The 22,772-nt window shown below is 38.0% G+C and overlaps 2 protein-coding genes across 4 annotated transcripts; both read left to right on the top strand.

Moving 5' to 3' along the window:
• The first annotated feature begins 611 nt into the window (after positions 1–611).
• LOC103723342 (cell division control protein 2 homolog A-like) lies at positions 612–15,063 on the top strand. Of its 3 annotated transcripts, XR_005507936.1 has the most exons (10): positions 612–778; positions 1,284–1,337; positions 1,433–1,617; positions 11,073–11,193; positions 12,381–12,554; positions 12,927–13,090; positions 13,198–13,285; positions 13,566–13,619; positions 13,754–14,092; positions 14,177–15,063. XR_005507936.1 is itself a non-coding variant. In XM_026800054.2 (9 exons), the coding sequence occupies exons 2-8, from the start codon at positions 1,329–1,331 to the stop codon at positions 13,623–13,625; spliced, it is 801 nt and encodes a 266-aa protein (XP_026655855.1). In that variant the 5' UTR covers positions 613–778; positions 1,284–1,328; the 3' UTR covers positions 13,626–13,636; positions 14,177–15,063. The 3 variants fall into 3 exon arrangements, 2 of the variants coding, with proteins under 2 accessions (XP_026655855.1, XP_008812452.1); XM_026800054.2 differs by lacking the exon at positions 13,754–14,092 and having other exon boundaries at positions 613–778; positions 13,566–13,636; XM_008814230.4 differs by lacking the exon at positions 13,754–14,092 and having other exon boundaries at positions 613–778; positions 14,177–14,650.
• A 3,362-nt stretch (positions 15,064–18,425) lies between these two features.
• On the top strand, positions 18,426–22,102 carry LOC103723348. The gene is made up of 3 exons (XM_008814240.2): positions 18,426–18,606; positions 19,379–19,590; positions 21,707–22,102. Exons 1-3 carry the CDS (start codon positions 18,426–18,428, stop codon positions 22,100–22,102), a joined length of 789 nt encoding a protein of 262 aa, XP_008812462.2.
• Positions 22,103–22,772: the final 670 nt, after the last annotated feature.

Raw genomic sequence — 22,772 nt, 5'->3', positions numbered from 1 at the left:
CCGGGTCCAATTTCCAGCAACATTCGGCACCACAAATTTCTTGCAAAATTTATGTAGCACGTCTCATGGATTGTCTCATCATCCATCCGGATGTTTATGATAAAGTCGAGTCCACTTATCCATAATTGTCCAGCTAAGCATTCCAATTTCCAAACGAGATTTTTTTTTTCCCGCGTGAGATTTTTTTTCTTCCTCTTTAATATTTTGGAGCCAAACTTTCCCGCGCGAAATTCTGATTCGGTGTCCACGGAATAGGTTTTGAGGGAGGTAAGCTCACCGGCGGACAGGAGGCCGTTTCGGTCAACGAAGACAGGCGACACCAGAGACGGCACAAGGCCCCGCGATTGAATAGCCAGGCCCAATTCTCCCAGAGCGTTCTAATGTGACGTGTTATGAGAACATTCGTGCTCTTTCCTGAATTGGACCAACAATCTCGTGCCAAATTGCCTTGGTGATTACTGAATACGGCCTAACTTACTATTCTCCATCACATCGGTTCCAAATCGCCAACCACGAAACAACACTAACTCGTAAACTCTCTCCGTGGGGCCCGCAATATATGTCTCTAGTAGTGAAAAAGTAACGGTCTCTTTTCTGGTCGCGATAGCCTTGCCAATTTAATTATCCCCGGTGAGCGAGAGAGCGAGCGAGCTCAGCGAAGGGACTTGGAGAGGCGGGCGAGAAAGCGGAAGGCAACGCCGTCACCCCCCCACCCTTTCTCTCTCTCGTCGGTCGCTCATCGGCGCCGCCATTGCTCCGAGCTCGCCCTATTCTCAAGGTCAGTCTTCTTCTTCTTCTTTTATTTAATAACCTACTCTCTCTTTCGATCAGTATCCTGCGTTGTTTCCTCATTTTCTTGTTTTTTGCCCGCACGATTTTGTTCTATTTATGCAGTTCCTTGCCGGGATGCGATTATTATACGGAGGTCGATTCTGAATTTGTTTTTCGGGATTTTTTGGTTTTTTTCCCCTTTGATGATGAACAAGAGGTGATTGGCGGTGGCTTGCCTTGGAGGGGAGGATCGTCCTCTCCGATTTAATGGGGGATTGGTTAGGGTTTTGAATCGGTCGGATTTCTTTCGTTTTTTCTCTGCTCGGTCGGATTTAGAATGTTGAGTTTCTGATTGAATGCATTGAAGAGCTGTGTCTCATTTTGCATTGAATGCCTTGTGGTGGGTGTGCTTTCATTTGCCATTACTGCTTATTTTATATGGTAAGGAGTATTTTAACGCTGTTGGATTTGATAAGGAGTTGTTTGGTTGTATTTTGAATGCTATGTTGCAGATTTTCTTCGTTGTTGCATATCAGTGTTTTTAGTGGTGGATTGATATGGATCAGGTGAGGAGGGCTTGCTTTTCTTCTGCTTGTCTATTATTAGCTTCTTGTTAATATTCTAGGGGTTATTGTGGTAATGTGGGGGGTTTTGGGCTTAGTATGAGAAGGTGGAGAAGATTGGGGAAGGGACTTACGGCGTGGTGTATAAGGCTCGGGATCGTCTTACGAATGAGATGATTGCTTTGAAGAAAATCCGGCTGGAGCAAGAAGATGAAGGAGTCCCAAGCACTGCTATTAGAGAGATATCACTTTTGAAGGAAATGCAGCATGATAATATTGTCAGGTCATTCTCAGCAACCGTCTGAAACTTCTGCAGTTTGATAAATTTGTATACACTTGCTATTCTTTCTTGTTCTCCATTCATGTATGTTTATCTGCCAAAAATTTGTCCATTTTCAGTTGTTTCTTGAATATCTGATGCTTTTTTTTAAACTATGGGGTGTTCATCCTGTGCACTTGAGAAGTTCTCTATACCATGTGGAAGAAGGTGATTAATGTAACATCTGGGAAATAGTCTGATACATGGGGTTGGTTGAATGCTGAGTTGCATAGCCAGCAATATGTGGGCCCATGGAACTTTTCCTGTGAACTAACAGGCATCGCAAAGCATTTTCCTTTTGTTAATGAATCAATTGGAAAAGGAAATAATTATATTGCTATTAGCTGTCAGATCCATGATCCATGTTCATTCAAACCATTTCTTATTCAAGTACTCAAAAACCAAGTTTGCTTTGCTTTATATATATAAATATATGTATGTATGTGTGTGTGTGTGTTCAGCATCTAATTCTGTGGCAAGGAAAAATGGCAATGCTGTGAATGCTAATAGTTTGCCCGCATGATCTATGCTTGAATTACAGACAAGACAAATCCTATCAAAACAACAGCCTTTTGTTTCTGCTTTTGGTTTTCATTGTTTATATTATGGCAGATTACCTATTGAACTAGTGCGGTGGTGTCTGAGTACCAGAGTTATAACCTCTGAGTCAGCATTAACTCTTGACGTTCATGCTGGAATTTGTTGACTTATATGCCAGTGAAATATAGGAATTTATTTCATATTTATCAGAAAACTGACCAGATGTCTTAGGGGGTAGGAATTTTGCTTGTTCAGTCTATTTGGTAACTAGTAAACATATTAGCATTTGCTAAAACCAATATGTTTTATGTTTCGGGAAGGATGTTTTCTTCTTATAATCTTCAAGTTATTCATATTCCTCTAGACCTGAGTACCTGCTGAGTAATTAATTCATGGAGAACAGATGACCCGACACTTGATAGATATTTTCTTGATTAGGACATTAAGTAAAGCTATTATATCTTTTCTATACCTTCTCGTGTGAAGTTGGGGATATTTTAGGAATACATTAGAGGGTGGTGATGGGAAGCTATTGGTCATTATTTGTCAAATCCTATTTGTGGTGGTACAGTTGTACTCAAGGATGTTAAAAGCAAAGGGCACCCTTATGGTGAGAGGACCCCATATTGCTTGAGATGTTAGGTGCCAAAAGCAAGGTGCTAATTATGAGAAGACCAATAAATGCATTAGAATTAATGCGGAAGAATAAATATTTATCGATATATATTCGAATACGTAATGCCAACTCTACTTATGCCCATACTTTAGGCATGTTTTGTCCATTAGCACTTCGCCTTGCGGTTGACCCACGTGTTTCTTCTCACATCTCCTTGCATCTTTGATAGATAGAGCATCCAGCTGTTAACCATAGCGTCAAAGTTTAGGTCCTTACTTTAGAAGTTACAAAAAAGGGTATCTTAGTGTATGGGGCTCCCACTATTGTGGTGTTTGGGGAGGGTCAAATACAAGGTACATTGAACCAGTATCGGTCGACGCACCGTTGGTTCCAACCGGTATCGAATCGACCAACCATGAAAGGGGAAAAAAAAAGAACCGTTGCGTGCGTGTCCGCGTTAAAGCCACAGAGTGGCATTTGTGGCATTAAATGGCCCACACGGGCTGCCCCGCATGGGCTCATTGCCCCGCTCGGGGAAGCGCGCATGGGTGCAGTTCCCTGCGCGTGGAATCGCGCGCGGGTGCGAGCTGGGCGCGCGATTTCCTGCTCGCGCTCGCTGCCCCGCGCACGAGCGCTCCCTTTTTTTTCTTTTCTTTTTTTCTTCTCTTCTTCTTTCTTCTTTCTGAACGTTCTCTCGTTCCTTCTCCTTTCTTCCCCTCTCTCCTTCTCTTTTCTCCTCTCTTCCCCCCTTCTCCCGTGAGCAAGGAAGGAAAGGAAACCGCGAGCAAGGAAGGAAAGGAAATCGCGAGCAAGGGGGGTGATCCTTGTCGGGGTGCTTGGGAGGGAGTCGGCCCGAGGCTCGGTGCGAACTGGTACTCTTCTTCTTCTTCTCCTCTTTCTCTTTTTCTTCCTCTTCTTTCCTCTTCTTTCATCTTCTTCCTCTTTTTCTTCCCTACCGGTGTGAACCGTTTTCAAAGGCTGTACCGTATGGATCACGGGTAGTACTGGTATCAGTATAGTACGGGCTGAACCGGCCGGTACGGGCCGGTTTAGTAGACCCTGGTCAAATGCATTTAACTTTACCTCCAGGATTGGAATAGCTGTTTCCGTGTTTCAGATCTATGATATGTAGGTCATAATGCAACAACCTTATTGTTGCACCAAAGCTTGCCCTATTGCTTTAGAATTTATCAGTTATTATATTTTTCAGATGCATCTCAACCTTTTTTATTCTTATAAAGTAGAATACAAACACATGCTTTGGATGTTCTGCACTCTATTCTGAAAACAACACATACATCGTCAGATCAATCATTTCTTTTAATATCCTAAATCATAATTTTATCTTGAACACTAGATACAATGTTGCACATCTTTCAAAACATCACTTCAAAATACCAGAATTTACAAATATTTTTGAACAAAAGGTGTCAAATGTATACCACTGGACATCTAAAGTAGCTTCAAGGTTCAAACATGGAAGAAAAACCACTTCCCAAAACATGCTTGATGTTGGATCTTGGAGAGGTATCTGCCTGAGTGCCTCTCGCTTTGTCCCAGACATTGCTTAATAAACCTGCCCTACCTAGGGATTGTAGAGGTTCTTCGAGGTTTCCTCCCCTTGCATTAGCACCTCGAGAGCCTTTGACAACATTGATTATACTTGAAAGAGAACTATTAAGTGTCTGCATTTTAAACTCGTGAATTTGGTGAAAGAATGCTGCTTCCTTGCTTAGAAGTTGAAATTATTGGGAATCTTTTATCTATTGTTTTATTATTTAGATGAAATTCAGTGCATTTAAGAAGCAATTAGCTGCTTGTGTTTGTTTCCCAATTTTCATGGTTAATTCATTGTACAATGTAATTAACATTGGTATACAATCCTACAATTGCTAAGAAGCACAGAAACTGGTCGCCAGTCTGAGATGTTGCATTCTTGATATTTACTCCTAAACAATGACATTTTATGAGGTCTCCTTTTGGCATATGTTAATGCCAGATCCCCCTACATCTTTAAATATTTAAATTTTATTGAAAATGTGGGATGGAGATGTTTTTGTTAAGCTAGGGTCTAAAGAAGGCATTCTGTATTAAAACTGGGAGGAAAGGCGCACGCGTATGTGCATGTGTGCTTCTGTGCTTGTCTGTATTTCATGCTTGCATGTAAGTGTGTGCATAAGTGTGTTTCTGTGCTTGTGCATTCAACTGAATATACGTATATGTTTGATTGTTTAGTGTCAAATTTATGCAAGGATCATTCTGTATCGATCCTAAATTAGATATTACTTGGATTTATTCTTTGATTCTATCTTGGTTGGCAAAGCAAAATATTGTAAAAGGAGCTTTTGAAGTTGTTAAACTAAGAAATATTGGGGTTCCTTTTCTGCTTTATCTTTATCACGTCATTGTTTATCATGTGATTGTAATATACAATCTCTTTATGGATTCATGGAATTTTAAATTAATATGGTCTTGGAAAAGGCCCGATTGCTAGTTCTGAACCTGCTGTTCATAAAGATGGAAAGGATGAGATGGTTGGATTAACAGTTGGAGATGGCTCTAATGTTTTTTAACCTTGGCGAAGACAAGGCACATATTCATTCACTCTGAACTTTTTGTAACCTTTTGCTTGCTGTTCATATGGAATCCTATCCCCAGTTCGACACCAGATACCTAACATTGCTGGCCTCTCATTTGGCCACCACAAATCTTTCAAGATTAAGTTTTGGTCAATTGATTTTACAGCATTATTTATGTTATTTGTTGAATCTATTATCAGTTTGTGTGTATTTGTTAAAATATAACCACCAGCAATTCATTTACGTGCATACACATGAAGCATTGTATCTCTGGCTCAACTTTCTTAGCATTGTATCTACACTGATATCTATGCATACACATGGAATCCCACCCACAGTTCTACGCCAGATTCCTAACACTGCCCACCTTTCATTTGGCTGCCACCCATTACTTCTAGTCTTTCAAGGTTAAGTTTTATTCTGTTGATTTTACAGCTTTATTTATCTTATTTGTTGAATCTAATATCAGCTTTTGTTTCTTTGCTAAAATATGACCACCATCAAGTCATTTACATGCATACACATGAAGTATTTATCTATGGCTCAACTGGCACCTAATTGAGCCTGTAGAGAGTGTTGCCACACCATATCCTGGGAAGTGCAAGAAAGAAGATTCCCTGCCACAGGGATTTGCCAATTCCCTACTAGTCGGACACGATCATGCTTGTCCTAGGTGATGTTGCTATGTTGAGATGCTCACACACATTGGGAACCACAGATGTTCTCCACCCCTTTTTGAATGAAAAACATTTAGGGTTTGACACTGTTGTTGTTTTTACTACATCCTCAGTTTCTTCAAAGCTAACTCCTTTTAACCTCAAAAAATTGTAGTGCAGCTACCACAACATAAGTAGAATTATTAACTTATACATTGCATACTGTTCTATATGAGCACTCTTACTTAAATTTTTGGTGATGCTCTCTTCGTACTTGCATTCTGCACCTTTTCCATGTTTGAGGCAGCCCGGAGTTTTTCCCTGGGACCTTCTATTTTGTGTGTACATTTTTTGGTGATTTTTTGGTAAATTTACTCTCTTCCCCTGCAAGAAAAGAAAAAAATAGTAAATTGAAGGAGCAACCAAGGTATTTTATACGAGACCCCTAAGGAGAGCTTGTGGATATGTCACCAATCTTTACTTCTTCACTGCTGATGTATATTAGTAATGTTTGTATTGATGCTAGAGGAAAAAGTGATCAGGATCGACAAGGCTTTGAAATATAATAAAATGCTTGAAGAACTATCCTGACTGGTGCTTAAACATGGATTTAGGCCTTTTCTTGTCTTGGTTTGTAACTTTTCTGTTAAACTTTTATTCTATAGTTAGTGGGTGGCCCTTATAAGTATTGGAAGGGCACCGAAGGTTTTGCTTTGCTGATTATTGAATATGAGTTTCTCTTCATCAAATTTTTCTCTCTTTGTGTGTGAGGTGGATGCTGTGGAAGCGTGAGGGCCTTGGAAGTATAGTTCAACCTTAGAACTAGCATGAGCTCTGTAGAATATCCTTCCCTCTTTTTTATCTTGTTCTCCTTTCTTTTTCTTCCCTCCCTTACCAATCTTTCTCGATCTTTGTTCTCGTTTCTCATCTTTTTTTTTCAAACCACCCACGCTGCACTGGAGAGATGCCAACCGGATTTTTCTGGGTTGTTCTTAAGCCTGGCTTGATCACCCAGTGCAACAATTGAGTCCATTTTTGCTTTTTCTCAATAATAGCTTGCCTTTTATAACCGCCGATAGGACACTCAGACCTCTATTTGGGGCTTCAAACTTATCTCAATCCCCTTTTGAATCGTTAGATCTATCATTTGTTGGTCCCTAGGTTGTGATAAACCTTTTGATAGAAGTTCATCTTTACTCGTAGGCCTTTGGAGATAATATCTTAATGCTTAGAGACAATTTGAACTGGTTGGAATGGTTTCATAGCAGCTTCAAGTTGGATGTGACCTTGCATCATAGAATTCCTTAATATTTGCTTGAAAGATTGTGCTTGGATTTATGCTGCTTTTGTTAGCTCAAAACAGATTTTTGTGCTATCTCACTCCACAAACTCCATAAATCTGATAATGTGTTGTATTTGCTTGCTGTTACTAGCATCACTTCACTTTTATGTGCACGTTTGCATGAATTATCAATTTCTGCACATATTACCTTACTGGTAAGAGGGCTTAGGCTTAGTGAATTGCATTTTAAGGGATGGACGACCAATGGCTAGAGGGACAAGTTATTGTAGAAGAGTTTAGATGCAATACATGACCAACTAGTAAGTTATCACGTTTTCATAAGTGCAGGGGTGGGCTATCATCTTGGAGCCATGTTAGAAAGCACCATTGTGGAATCTTTGGAGATCAAAGCTTCACCATAGGCTTGTTAGACAGATATCCCATATATCATTGTGGTAGGCAAGGTTCGCCATCTTGGTACCGGACCCCATATCGGTACCATCCTATTATAGTGTTGGTATGCGGTACGATACAAGATGGCGAGGCATACCGAGTGCTGATATGGTATAAGAATGTGTACTAGTACGGTATGGTATGCTTGATATAGTACAGTACCGATTGGTATGGAAATTCTTGGTGGTACGCATGATGATTATAGATTGCATGGTCAATGTAGGTGTAATGCTCATGATATGGAGGATGACATGGCTGAAGATATCAATGTTGACATGCCTAACCTTGGCAGCCAAATGAATTGTAAGGCATTTAGTGTTTGATTATCTGACATGCATCATCACTCTTATCAGTATAATATATTAGGGTTTGGTTTGTTAAAGTGAGACTGACAGGCAAGTCAAGGTCCATTGGACCAGTGTCACAAGGCAGCTTGAGCATTTAGTACATGATTCTACAGCAAATTGGGAAGGGTTGCACGAAATACTAACAGAATAACTGGGAACAAGATCCAATACAGTTACTACTGGCTATATGACAGAAAATTTGTAACTTTGGGGAGGAAAGAAGCTTGTTCTTGGAGTCCTCAATAACATAAAAATACTTTCCTATTCATGTGTTGAGGTTGAACAAAGTAGACATGTACAAGAGTTTAAAAGTATCTACATCAGAAAGATGTTGCTGGGATGATTGGATTTTGGGTTTGATGAGGTATGGGGTGGGCGAGAAACTGCTGTTAACATTTTAAGGGCTCTTAGATAGGTGAATGTAATGTGTGATCCTTTTTTTGTAAGATGTTTGGTCTAGTTTCTTGAGTTATTATTGGCAGTGCATGATGGATGAGGGCCTTTAGCCTTTTATACTAAGGATTATTTTAAGTGATGATGAACTTGTGCCTTGCCTTTTTTCCATTCTTCTTGGGGCACTAGTTGTTGGGGCGCTTAGGGCTTGTTTGGTTCGCGGGAAGTATTTTCTCTCCTAGGAATATGATTTCTGGGAAGAAGATTCCTAGGAAGAGAATGTTTAGGAATGTATTTTTGGCATGTTTGGTTAAACATGGGAAAGTGACAGATTTTCAGAGTGCTTATGTTTGGTTGACCATCCACTTTCCTAGGAAAGTTATATGTAATTCCTATTATATCTTTAATAAAAATTAGGTCTTTAATGTCTCTTTAATGCTGAAGGGCCTTTTTGGAAAAAAATAAAGATGGAGTGATTTTCACCTTATGGGAAAGTAACTTCCCATGTTTCTCATGGGAAAGACTTTCCTATGAAATGTAGGAATCATATTTCTATGGGAATACAACTTTCCCATCTCTCTCTTTTGAAAACTCCAACCAAACAAGAGGCATCTTATTACTCTCCCGTTGACCATACTTTCCCTCCTTCTTTTCCCACGAACCAAACGAGCCCTTAAGATAATCAATTCTGTCAGTGGAATAGCTAGGCTTATAATTTGTATATTTCTTTTGTGGTTTTATTGATAGCAGGACTCTGTTCAGTATCCCTGAGCAACGTTTGATCTATAATGATCTCAGACTGTATGCGGAGATCCAATAGAGCAAAATGTGGAAATTTTGTTATGCATGGTTTTTGCTTTGTGGTATTGATTTCTTCGTAGGTTGGACTGTTCCATTCCTAACATAGTGACTATATCCTAGGAGGATTGGTTGTCTAGACAAGCTTCATCCTTCATTGGTAAGGAGAGGAACAATTATCAGGAGATAATTGCTAACTTCAAATCGTCTGTTGTGAAGTTGGAACATTAGATTGAGCTGAATAAGAGTTTCTGATGGGCTAATATATTATCAGAATTTATTATCTGTGCTGTTATCATGTATAGTAATCTGTTGTGATCTTCAATACCTCACAAAGCCTTGTGCTTTTTTTTGTTCCTTCTATTTTTTTTAAAATGCTGGCTAGATCTTCCAGGTTAGGCTAGTTGGCTTTTTGGGTCATTCTGTTGCTTTCCATCTTTGCTTGCCACCCTATAAGATAATTGATTGGGTCTGGTTTCTCTGTGATCATAATTTATGTGTCTAATGCATAACTGAATTATGGTTAATTTCCTCCCTGTTTGCTATAAAGTTGGATCAGGTTAGCAGAACATGGAGAGTGGCATTTATTATTGTTATGCCCATCATGCAAGACATGTTGAACATACTCTCTAATCTCTATGGTGTAGATCTGATGATTCCTTCATATTAACACATATTTTTTCTTAGTGTTAAATGACTGAAGCACATTAAAAATATTACAAATCATTATTAAACAGCTGGATGATTGTGAATTACTTTCATGAACTAGTTTACTTTAAATTAATAGGATGCTAGGAGCCAGGAAGAGTTTTGGCTATCCTTTAATTTTCATATAATAAAACTTTATTTTGATTTTTTGATTTGACCCAGCTTTCAAATATTTAGGTATGCATTCTGGCTTGACTGTTTAAGGCTTCAAGCTAGACTTTTGCAGAAATATAATGAAGTCCATACATGTTATCAGAAAATTCTTATTTTGAGTACTTCCAATTTTAATACCCCCATTGTTTGGGTCAATAATTCCTAGCTTCCTAGTATTTCATGTATGTCTTCAATGTCTATGTATGAGTTATGAGTTTTATTGAAACCTTACTATTATATCAATAACTTTGAACTTTTATTTAGTTTTATTAGCCCTTTGTACTTTGTAATCAAAAGAAATGTTACAAGTATTCTTTGAGAATATGGCTTCCTCTATTGTGCTTGCAGGTGCTAAGGGATTTGTTAGTAGATACATGTTTTGACATGTTACCTTTATCCTTCCCCTCCTTTTTCTGATAATGGCGGAGCCTGATACCACAAAAGCCATTGGGCATGTGAGTGAAATTATCTATAGTGCTACCATAATATTTGGTAGGCATTATCTGGGATCTTTAGTGGAAGATGCATGTTTTAGATATGTTACCTCTTGTGCTCTTTTCTGTTAAGCTAATTTATAGTGGTTTGAGACATGGAAAAAAATCATCAAAATATTCATCTATTTGCTTGCATCTTGCTTGCTTCTTGACAGAAGGATGTTGTTGAGTTCTTGTAATGGACAAGGCATGATTTCATTCAGTAGAATAACACTTTTGTTTTGAATTTTATTTTGTTTTATCTTGTGTTCTATGGCTTTAAATTCTCTAAATATCCAACACTGGTTAAGCACTTCCTTTACATACCTAATCCTTATTTTGCAGTTTTTGGCTTGTCTATTGTGGCTTTATATCACACATATTACAGTTCTAGAACGTTGAGGTGGTTTTTGAATAGCAGGTTGCAAGATGTAGTGCACAGTGAGAAGCGAATATACTTGGTCTTTGAGTATCTGGACCTGGATTTGAAAAAGCACATGGATTCTTGTCCAGAACTTGCTAAAGATCCATGCTTAATAAAAGTGAGCTTCTTATTCTGTTTTATATGTATTCATTATAAATTTTACATTCACATTACAGTCCTTACATAGTACTTTGGTAGTGATTAGTCATTTACTTGTAAGAAACCCTATGTGGCTTTACGGTGTGACCTGTATTCTTTAGAAGATGTTCTATTTCACTTCATTATTTCATGTCATCCTATACTGTTGAACTTGTATGAATTAGTCCTTCAAATTGCTACTTTTTTTTTAAACATATCAAGGTACCTTCTTTCAGAAAGCTTCTTAGAATTACTAGAATACTTGCTGATATTATTGGAGAAGATCCTATCATCAGGTGGACTCATTAAGCTTCCTAGAATGTTTAATTCGGAGCCCTTTCTTCTTTTTTATATGATCTCTTCTTCTAGCTACATTCTTTTCCATTGGTAAGACTAAAAAAAAGTATTATTCCTGGTTGCTAAATATATCTCATATATGCTGGGTAATAATGTGGATCCATATTGATCTGCATTATGATAATTTTTTTTGTTAACTGTCAAGTACTTAATCACTTATAACTATTATAATGGTATAATGATCTGTGTGTTAATCATATTTCTTTCTACATGGGTTGTGTTTTAGTTTGTTCTTTGGCACATAATTTGTGCCTTAAAGATTTGTTTCTTATTGTCATACCTGCCATATTCCTCCATTTAGACTCTTTCCCAGGTCAGAAGTGTGGAGGTTTGTTTCTTGCTTGCATGAACTTAAACCATGAGCAATGAGTAGGTCCATCCACGTAACAGACTGGTACTCTAGGTCTCGTGGCAGGCTCTCTTGGCCAACTCCCTTGGCAAAGAATCCAGCAGCAATTCTAAGAGGGTTGGTGTTACATTGACACCTCATATGAGAATTCTGGCCAATCAGTCCATGGATGCTTAGCGACAGCCATGCTCCTTATAGATCTAATTTTGTTAAAAGCAGTTTGTTGATGATGATAAATACATGCTATAATTCTATATAATTGAGGATTACTATCTTATATAGTATTAATTGAAATAGTGTGGCTAACCTACAAAATTTCTAACCATTTGATGTATGAGCTAATTTACTATATGGCCAAGGTAAATAATTAAAAATGCCAGATGACAGCTGTAGTCTCATTTTAGGTTACCATCATGTTAAACTTCAGGGCTGATATCCTTCTTTTTTTCTTCTTTCTGCAGACGTTTCTTTACCAGATTCTCCGTGGTATAGCATATTGCCATTCTCATAGAGTTCTTCACCGAGATCTGAAGCCTCAGAACTTGCTTATAGATCGGCGCACTAATGCCCTGAAGCTTGCAGACTTTGGACTAGCCAGGGCATTTGGTATCCCTGTCCGGACATTTACTCATGAGGTATCTTTGTGCTTCGGCAATTTTTCTTACATTCCTCAGTAAGTTCAGTTTTTTTACTAGGTTAAAAATTGCTTTCCTTGTGACTCAGAGGAGAAATTCGCAGGACATTTCTGTTGAAAATAACTCTGTGAAATTAATTTTACTTTGAAAAAGAAGATAGAATAAAAGCATGTTGCATTAATTTGAGATTTTTTGGTGGTATACATTTCTTTGGCTGTTTCTTTAACCATTCAGCATATAAGGGTGTTTCATGTGTGTTTTGACATTAAAAAAAACTCCATCTTTCAATCATGAACGTGAAATTTTCTTTCAATTTTTGTCCCTTCTGGTGATGCCGTCGGACATTTTTTTTCTTATACTTCTCCCCCATAGGTGGTAACACTGTGGTATAGGGCACCAGAAATTCTGCTAGGGTCTCGGCATTACTCTACTCCTGTTGATATTTGGTCGGCGGGCTGTATTTTTGCTGAAATGGTGAACCAACGGCCACTGTTCCCTGGAGATTCTGAGATCGATGAATTGTTTAAGATTTTCAGGTTTTACAGATACCTTGGTGTTGAAGTTTTATGTTATGGTTGCACTCTGTGCTACTTACGTGCCTAACACTACATTTGCAATTTCTTCTGCATGTGTGACTACGAAGAGTTTTGGGTACTCCAAATGAAGAAACTTGGCCTGGTGTTTCTTCCTTGCCTGACTACAAGTCTGCTTTCCCCAAGTGGCCTCCCAAGGTATTGAATAAATTAAGTAACGTGTTCCTGGATTTGTCAGCATTTTCTTATTCTTATTTGTGATATCCACTTCAGATTATTATTGCCTTTCATCTCTGTTTTATACTATGAGACATGACCTACTGAAATTCCATTTTTATTTACTAAAGCAATTAAATCTATTAAAGGTTATTAGTTAGTGTACATTAGCCGACCATGATAACCAATTTTTTTTTTCCTATTAGAACTGCTATAACCATTTGGGATGACGCAAGGTCCTGATCTGGTGTTGGCTGTGCAGGATCTAGCAATGGTGGTCCCGAATCTTGAACCAGCAGGGATTGATCTTCTCTTGGTATGATACTAACAAAGGTGCCTAGGCACTCTGTTTTTACTTGTTTGCTGTGTCATATATGCTAGAGAATTGCTAGATTTACACATTCAGGAGTAAATACTGTGTTTCTGGTTTCTTATTCTCTCTCACTAAAGGTGGCCGGCATAGCGCATGGCATGCATAACTGCTTAATGTACAAGCATGTTGATCTGGCACAGCTATTCTCTGGGTATAGAGTCATTAAAAATGCCAGTTGTAGAATAAGGAATGCCATATATATTGGGATGCAGAAAGGAGGCCGCATTTAATAATCGTTTTTAAATTCTGCTGGCGAGCTTGCAAGTACAGTAGCCTGGTTAACTTCAGATCTCATTAAGTGCATCATTTTCAATGCCCCTTCTGCTGTAACTGTATGATCATTGGATCAATGATGTGGTTATATCTGATGTGGAGATGCTCATTTTACATTACTTGGTAAATCTATCTGCAGTTGGGTAAGGAGCAGAAATAGGTTGTTTCACATGCTTAATGATGACTTTCTGGCTGCTAATGATGTAATTTATGCTCACGTTTCACAGAAAATGCTTTGCTTGGAACCAAGCAGAAGAATCACAGCTCGGAATGCTCTTGAGCACGAGTACTTCAAGGATATTGGGGAGGCACCATAATCTGCATTTTCGTTCTTTCCTCTGTATATAATCTCAGGCAAGTCATCAGATGTGCTGCAACTTGTTGGTGTTGAACCGGATCTGTGTGTTTCCTTTGCCCCTTTTGTTTTCGGCTCCACCTTGCAACTGGTTCTTGTTTGTGTAGAGAAGTGGAAACCTGAGATGGGAACTGGGCTTGTCTTCATTAAAATTGAATGCAAAAGCATAAAAAGAAAAAAAAAATGCGGCGTTTCTTTTCTTGTTCGAGAGGGTAGTTTATGGCTCATCTAAATTGCTGAGATGTATTCTGTAAAGCCTAGATTTACTGCTTCCATGGAATTGCTTCCTTGGAGGGAGAAGGCTATCATTTCTCAATCAGAGTTTCTAGAAATAAATGGAGAACCCTGATGTAGTTTCCTTAGTTAATGCCACCTTTTGTATTGAAGAGGCTAGTGATCCTTGTTGCCCACGGATATGATTGACAAAAGGTTGTCTACACCAGCATTGCCTGACTACATGCAAATGCTGAGGCTTGTGATTCTCAGACTCGGGCATTTGCAGCTAGTACAAAAGTTGGTGAGTAAAAAACTGGTGGATTAGAGTAGTTGCTTAGCTCCTAGTTGCAAGGGGGCTTTACTTTATGGTAGCTAGCTTTGTGGCCTTGATCAATATCTAAACAAAATTATGAATAGTTTCTTATCTGGATCTTGAATTATTTTTTCGGTCCACAACAGGCTTGTTTTTAATCCCCTAGTATTTATTTGATAAAGATGAATATTATCCATGTCTTGTAGATACTGCTGCAAGCAACGAATTTACATTTTTTTTTGGATTTTATACATCTAACGATATAAGTGATGTTTGCATCTAGACAAACACATTGTGTATAGTCATCAATTGTGTATATACGAAATAATGTTTATATTATATTACATGTCTAAATATTGACGCAAGGAAAATATAGCATTAAAAAAGAAACACATATGTGCTAGTTATCATGTTGAAGATAGAAAAAAATATTTACTTGATCATTAAAAACAATTCTTTGGTTAAATACTATCCGGGACATGCAATACGTGTTCATTGTTCATTGTTCATGAGAAAAAGAGCATTATAGGGGGATGTTATGATATTAAAATGAAATGAACAAGAAAGATTTGTAACCTAAAGTGAAATACTAAGACCCTAAAGTCATTTCAATAGTAGTAAAATAATAAATAATCCTAAAGGTTTTCGAGCCTCGTGCATATTGGAATCTAAGCCCTTTGCATATTATGCCTAAAGATGCATATAAACCTTATCCTAATCTATACTGAGAACATCATGATGTACACATATTATTAAGATAAAAACACAATTACACCTATCTACATATATACATTTATCCATTAAAAACTGTGATTGGAGGCTAAAGTTGGCCATATTGGTCATATTATTTTTGTTGTGTAGGCTATGTAGTGAAATAAGAAGAATACATGGTTCTCTTATGATCTATTTGGATGCCAGATCAAATTATCCATGCAATGGTGTATGCTCAGGCTGTTACTCAAAGATGCAAAAGAAAAAGGTCATAAGAAGATGAAGAGGTTTAGCATGTGAATGAGGCTTCGATTCCATTAACCCAAAGTTTTTGAGATATGAGGAATCACTTTTTTATTCAACTTAGTTAATCTTGATTTTTCAGATGAGTAATGCCACGGGGGAGCCTACTACGTGCATTAAAAAAAAGACCTCTTTATCATATGACGCAAGGAGATTGGTGTAATTGATGAAAATTGTTGCCAAACCAGGGTATCCAGGGAAGGGTACCGGAGGTTCGGTCATGAGGACATTTGAGTAATAAATTACCAAAAAACAGAAAAATGGACGAGAGAAGCTTTGTTTATCCGCTTATCAAGTCTCTCAAAACTGTTTGTTGATTTATCTTTTGATATTGAAAGTAGTGCTAAATAAAGAAAAAGGTATTTGGAAGCTAGTTCAAGTTCAACTCCCTTAGATATGAAATGAGTCAAAAAGCTTGCCTTAATTTAGCTTGAATTATAACAATATAAACAAGTTGTATAATAATAATAATAATAATAATATATTATTTATTTTTAAAATTCTTTATTTTAAAATTATGAATTAATGAGTTATATAGATAGAACGGATTTCAACTATAAGATTAAAATATAATTAAATTATTACTCTAAACTATATAAATAAAATTCTCAAATAGTTTGAGATTTTTAAAACAAACTGCTCGTGAACAGCTCAAGCTTAGTACACTTATAAAATGAGCCAACTTTGAACTCGAGCTAGTTTAGTGTTTGGTTTCTTTTCACCACTATCTGCAACAATGCCTTTGATTCCCTTTTCATATGCCCTTTTACCTCCTTTGTTCGTTATCTACTTGTTTAATGGATAACCTTATCATTAATAGCTTGCTTTGTCAAACCATTTTTAATAATAAAAGTTATTCAAATTTTACTATAAACACACACACACACACACACACACACACACACACACACACACACATATATAGATATATAACATTTCTCTACTATTATAATGGTAGAAGGTTTGTTGCTGAATTTAGAGTTGGTAATTAAATTTTTTATGGCCTCTAGATAAAAGAATTTATGAGAACGCATCGAGTGGGCTAAACCTTGAGAACCACATAGGGAAAACTGTAGGCCCGCGCCTTAAATAAACAGAATTCAAACTTCCGCGGGTGTCACACCCTGAACCTGATGCATAATAGATGCTGCATATTTATAGGATGAACCATACAAATCATAATAATTTCAAAGTAATCATAATAATTCTTTGATCCTCGAGATTAGTTTCATCAAAATCCAATCAAATTATTCTCATAAACAAATATCTCAAAATATGATGAGTCAAATTCTTATCATTTAATCCAAATAAACTATCCAAAATTAAATTAAATCAATCTAAACTAAACTAAGCTAAAAATTCAAATAATCACGAATATCTTTAGAAGTTCTAGCGCATTTCTTCAAATTCCAAGTAATTATAATTCAAGATTTAAAAAATAGAAAAGAAACAATAATGAGCTACTCTAGCCTACTAAGTAACATAACATACCAAAGTACGGTCTAAAAATACCAAACAAATAAATAATCAAGTAGCATTATATTGATTGGAAATAAATTAAATCTCGAGTAATACACATATTTTTTTTATAAAATATTACAAAATGCAATATCAAGCTATGACCACGTAACCCAGTGGCATAAAGTCAAATAGCAGATACAAGGGGCACAAAATGTCAGATAACAGATAACACTATTTTAATCATGAATGGTAGAGTATCAAAACTAGTTTCATAGATTATAAGTCGATAGGACCAACGAATAATCTCCATTGATAGGACCAAATTATAGCCGTGCTGAGAATATACATAAGAATATATATATATATATATATATATATATATATATATATATATATATATATATATATATATATATATATATATATATATATATATATATAATTTATCCAACTATATTTTCAAAATTCATTTTCCAAGAGTATTAAGATACATATCATATTTATAATTATGACCGTAATAATAACATGCTTGACCTATTTAATTAAATTTAAAATAGAGATCATAATCAAATTTAATAAACTAATTATATTTTTCTAAAGGTCAGAAAATATATATACTTGGAAGCTTAGGTTACTTATCTCTTTCCGTTTCAAAATCCTGCTTTAGTTAGGCAGATTTCACATATTCAAATCTATTAAAATCCGATATCAACAACCTCGCAAAGTAAGAGAATTCAAAACGAGTTAAGTTCGAAAGGCACGAAAGATCAAAACGATTTTCTGATTATAATAAAAATTATTCAGGCCCGGGTCCGGTACTTACTCGGACTTCGGGCTTTGAGTTCTACTAGCCAATATATATTCCATGGACTTCGTTTCGTGGACGCGTTGTTTTAGTCTTCTAGGAGCAACAGACGCATGAAACGTGTCGAAGGGACTCCCATGCATGCTGACACCGAAGCCCCTTCCCTCCTTGCAGCCATTTTCCCGTAAACTGGTGTAAAAAATTTATATCCTCTCACAGTCTCACCGCACCGCGACCTCTTCTCCATAATCCTATCAGCTCTTCCTTCCCTTGTGCACGTTCTGAACTTCTGATAATCATCAACTCGTTCTCATGGCTTTGGAGGCATCTCCCCCTTTGCTCCGCCCACAGCATGAAGAGAACGGTGGTGGTGTTGGGAGAGAAGGCTTTTGGAGTGAGGATAGCGTCAAGAGTGCAATCGATGCGGGTCTTGACGCCATTGTTACCTCCTTCTCCCTCATCTCTTCCATCTCAGCTACTCGCCTCGCCTCTGGTACGTACTTTTAAGTCTGCATTTAATTAGCTGCTGCTTCGGTTGTTCTCGTCCGGTACTTGAAGTCCCAATTTAATTAGCTTCTGCTTTTGTTATTCTTCTATGATAAATTTGAATTCCTGATGCCCAGTTATTTGATTCATTATAGTATTGCCTTGGGATCTTCGGTTGTTAATTAGTTAATAGCATGGTGAAGACCCCCCAACTTATAAAGTAGGACTTGTTGAGCAGTTGGGGTTCCCCACCTTTTTCTTTTTTCTTATGTTCTTCCTGTTCGTACATATTCTAATGAAACCTGTGGTGGTGTTTTTCACCGTTTTGCTAAAAAAAAAAAAAAAGAAGTTTTAAGTTGGTAAAATTTCTAGCTAGTTGTACTAGAGATCTAGGCTTGATTCCAACTTGAAGAATCCAACTTAAGGGATCGGTAGAGTTTTTTCAGTAGTTGTACTGGAGATCTAGATTGGTATAAGTTTTTTAGTAGTTGTACAGAGAACTAAAGTTCAACTTTATATCTAAATGGGTACGAAACCAAGTTTCCCATGCAGGACACTGCACAGAACAGTTCAACCGAGATTTGGAGGTGCCATCTTGTGTTGAGTGGTTCACCAAAAACTTATTTCATAATGGTGTCTGAGTCCCAAAGTTGCTGGTGTTTTCAGCAGCGGCGCACAAAGGAAAGAAATATTTTGCTCTGCAATGTACCGGAATGTTTTTTTTTCTTTTCTTTTCTTTCATTTGCGTTTATTTTGTGTTCCTGCATGAGTTGGTGCAGTTGATGTCTTGGTGCTGGGATTTGCAAATTTGGTGGCTCGTGGCATATCAATGGGTTTTGGAGATTTTGTATCAACCAGCACTGAGAATGAGATGGCCAAGAAGGAGAGGGCGACGACCGAGCAGGACGTGAGCAAGTCCATCAGCTCCCAGCAGGCTGGGTTGCTCTCCACATACCAAGCATTAGGGTTGGATTTGGAGGACGCCACAACAGTATGTCATCTTTGCATTGGTCATTTCCTCTTTGCTAGAAGCCAAGAACATAGTCTGATATAACTTCTACCTTTGGGGTTATTGTCATCACACCAAAGCAAATCTAGATCTTTTGTCACATCAATGCAAACTTATGAACCGTCTCGAACTGCCCGGTTCGGAGCGTACCAAGCCGTGCCGGCAGCGGACCGGAATAGTTCCGGCCTTTATAATGTGAAACCAGCAGGGGGAGGAGAGAGAGAAGGAAATAGGGGAATAGAGAGAGAGAGAGGAAGGCCTCCAAAGGGTCGGAGCAAGGGCTACCTTTGTGGCTCTCTAGCGCCCTTCGATGCCTCTTTGGCACCCTCCAGAGATCTCCGACGACCCTCCCTCTCTCTCTCCCTTCTCTCCCCACTCATTTTTTCTCTCTCGTTCTCCATCTTTTGTGTTGGTACGGGCCCGTCACGAAATGACACGAAGGCATGTCAAACCATACCGCCAACCGATTGGTACAACCTTCAGTACTAACACGACGAATCTTGCATATTGGAATCATTTAATGCATGTTTGATAGAAAGATTATATTAGCATATTAAGTATCATTACCGTATCCATGAACGGCAAGTCCTGTTTTAATTCACTGTAGTTGATGATGAATCCTTTGAAACTTCATTAGTTTGCATCTTTTGCTCCAAAACATCCACCCTTTATTAATTATCAAGTCTGCCATCTATATGTCCTCGAAGAATAGTAAACACAATTCTTCTTATTTTCAGGCAATATTCTATTTTTCTCTATTAAAATTGCATGGATGAAGAGATATATGTACTTACATATATTATTCCCTATAATTTAAACCCAACAAAATTTTTCTTAACATCTTAATCTTTATCATATTTGTACTATCAGCTTCTTTTTCTCTTCTAGATATTAGTAACTCTTCCACGTAGCATTTTAAGCATTACAACTAGGGGTGCAAATGGGTCGGGTCGGGTCGGGTCCTAGGTGACCCCGATCCGACCCGGTTTTTTGTTCGGGTCCCAATTTTGGACCCGGACCCGACCCGGTTGAAGATCGGGTTGGGTCGGGTCGGGTCCGAGTCGGGTTCGGATCGGGTCCGGGTCTGATTCGGGTCGGGTTCGGGTCCGATCGGGTCCAATTTTTTTGTGCTTTTGGGAAAAAATTTGGGCAAATCAATGCTTCCCAATTAACTGGTTTTACTAAGCTATCCCAACTTATTAAGTGTTAGAGTAGCTGCCATGGAAAAAGCACTGTACGTTGGCATTAATTTTGGTAGTGCACGTGAGATTGGGATGTTCTAAAGTGAATGTATTCAATTAATCTCTTAGAGGGGCTTATGCATCTCACAAAAAATGCAGTATGGTAGGTGTTTTAGAAAGAATTAACAAAACATAAAGAAACAAAGGAACTGGGTCTGGTGTTTAAATGGCAATTTACCAGTTAAACATTGCTTGGCATGACTTTGAGTGAAAGGGCCCATGGTTGAAAACACAATGTGCTATGAATTTTTGTTGAGCATTAAAAAAAATACACTTCCACAGATGTTAAGTGCCTTGCATGTGCATATTTAAACTTTCAACTTAAATGGAGCAATACTAAGAATCATCATTGCCCTGTCAGCAAGTGATGGTAAGTTAGCAAATGATCATTTCAATGTCTTCTACACAATGAAGTATGGCAGGAAACACATCTGCCGAGCTGTGAAAGGTTACAGACAGTAATTTTTCTGATGATAGAAAGGATTCATAAAAGTGTTTTGGAGTTAAATTCATAAAAGAAAAAGAAAAAAAAAAGACTTTCTTTTGCTTTTCCTCTCTCTCTTCGGGTCCATTCGGGTCGGGTCGGGTCCGTTTGGTAAACCCAGACCCGACCCAGAAAATGATTCGGGTCCAATTTTAGGACCCGACCCGGACCCGCGGGTCCTAAAATTCGGGTCGGGTCGGGTCTACGTGGGTCGGGTCGGGTCGGGTCACGGGTCGACCCGACCCATTTGCAGCCTTAATTACAACTATCCTTAAAAAATCCAAAAAGTTTTATCATCATTTATCAAGCTTCATTAATTTGTATCTCAGGTTCTCCGATTTGTTGCCATGGAAATTTTGGTTGATGAGTGCAGGTTGTGAATGTGTTCTCAAAATACCAAGACATATTGGTGGATGAGAAGATGACTGCCCAGAAAGGGGTGCTGCCACCTCGCCAGACCGAGAAGCCATGGAAGAGTGGGCTCATCAGCTTTGCAGCCTTCATCTTGTTTGGCAATGTTCCCCTCCTCTCTTTCGTCGTCCTCATTCCATTCACAGGGGATGATTCCACCAAGTTCTTTGGGGCATGCCTTCTCTCGGCCCTTGCTCTTGCGCTCCTCGGGCTGGCCAGGGCCAAAATCTCAGGGCAGTACCTGCACTCTGTAGCAGCTACTCTATTCAATGGTGGCATTGCAGCAACCTGTGCATACTTGATAGGGTGGATGCTTCGAAATGCGGCCGGTTTGCATGACCAAACAAAAGGACATTAAACTGCATCCACTCTCATCCTGGAGGCTATCTGTAGATATTAACAAATTAATGTCAAAGAAAATCCTTGACCTGATATGTTTGCTCTTAACTTTGATGCGTAGCTGTATTCATGAATCTAGAACAGTTTGTTGTTTCTCTTGTTTTTTCTAGTATAGTATTATCAATAGATTTTTTTTGGCATGTAACTTTGCAAACAGGATTTATTGCCAGATAAAATGGTTCGAGCTAAAATAATATCTAACATGTCCATGTTAAAAGAAGATCACTTAGCCAGCTTGTAAGGAATTAAGATTTTAGTTATTACTGCCAATTATTATATTTTTTTTTCCTTTCACTAATTGTAGTCTATTATTTTGACACTCTAGAGTTCATTTATTCTGGCTGTTATTTCAAGTCACACAACCTGCAAGTGAGAGTGCACCCTAAAGTCCAGAGCATGGGGAGGACAGTGAGTCAATCAAAGATCCTAGAAGATCCCTCTCAGCAAATCCCGGAAGACCAAATGTGCAAGACAATTAATTTGGAGAGTTCAGACTGCTAGCCCATTTTGACACATTGTTTATAACAACTGACAAATTGGTGGCATAGATTTTGTGTTTGGGAATGGTACAGGTTTCTGTTTTGAAATGGTATACATTTGGTCTTTGGACATGGTATAGGTCTTAGTGT

Source organism: Phoenix dactylifera, unplaced genomic scaffold, assembly GCF_009389715.1.
Source record: "Phoenix dactylifera cultivar Barhee BC4 unplaced genomic scaffold, palm_55x_up_171113_PBpolish2nd_filt_p 000312F, whole genome shotgun sequence".
Taxonomy (NCBI): Eukaryota; Viridiplantae; Streptophyta; class Magnoliopsida; order Arecales; family Arecaceae; genus Phoenix; species Phoenix dactylifera.
The sequence above is the reverse complement of the archived record's forward strand: the minus strand, read 5'-3'. Positions and strand labels throughout refer to the sequence as shown.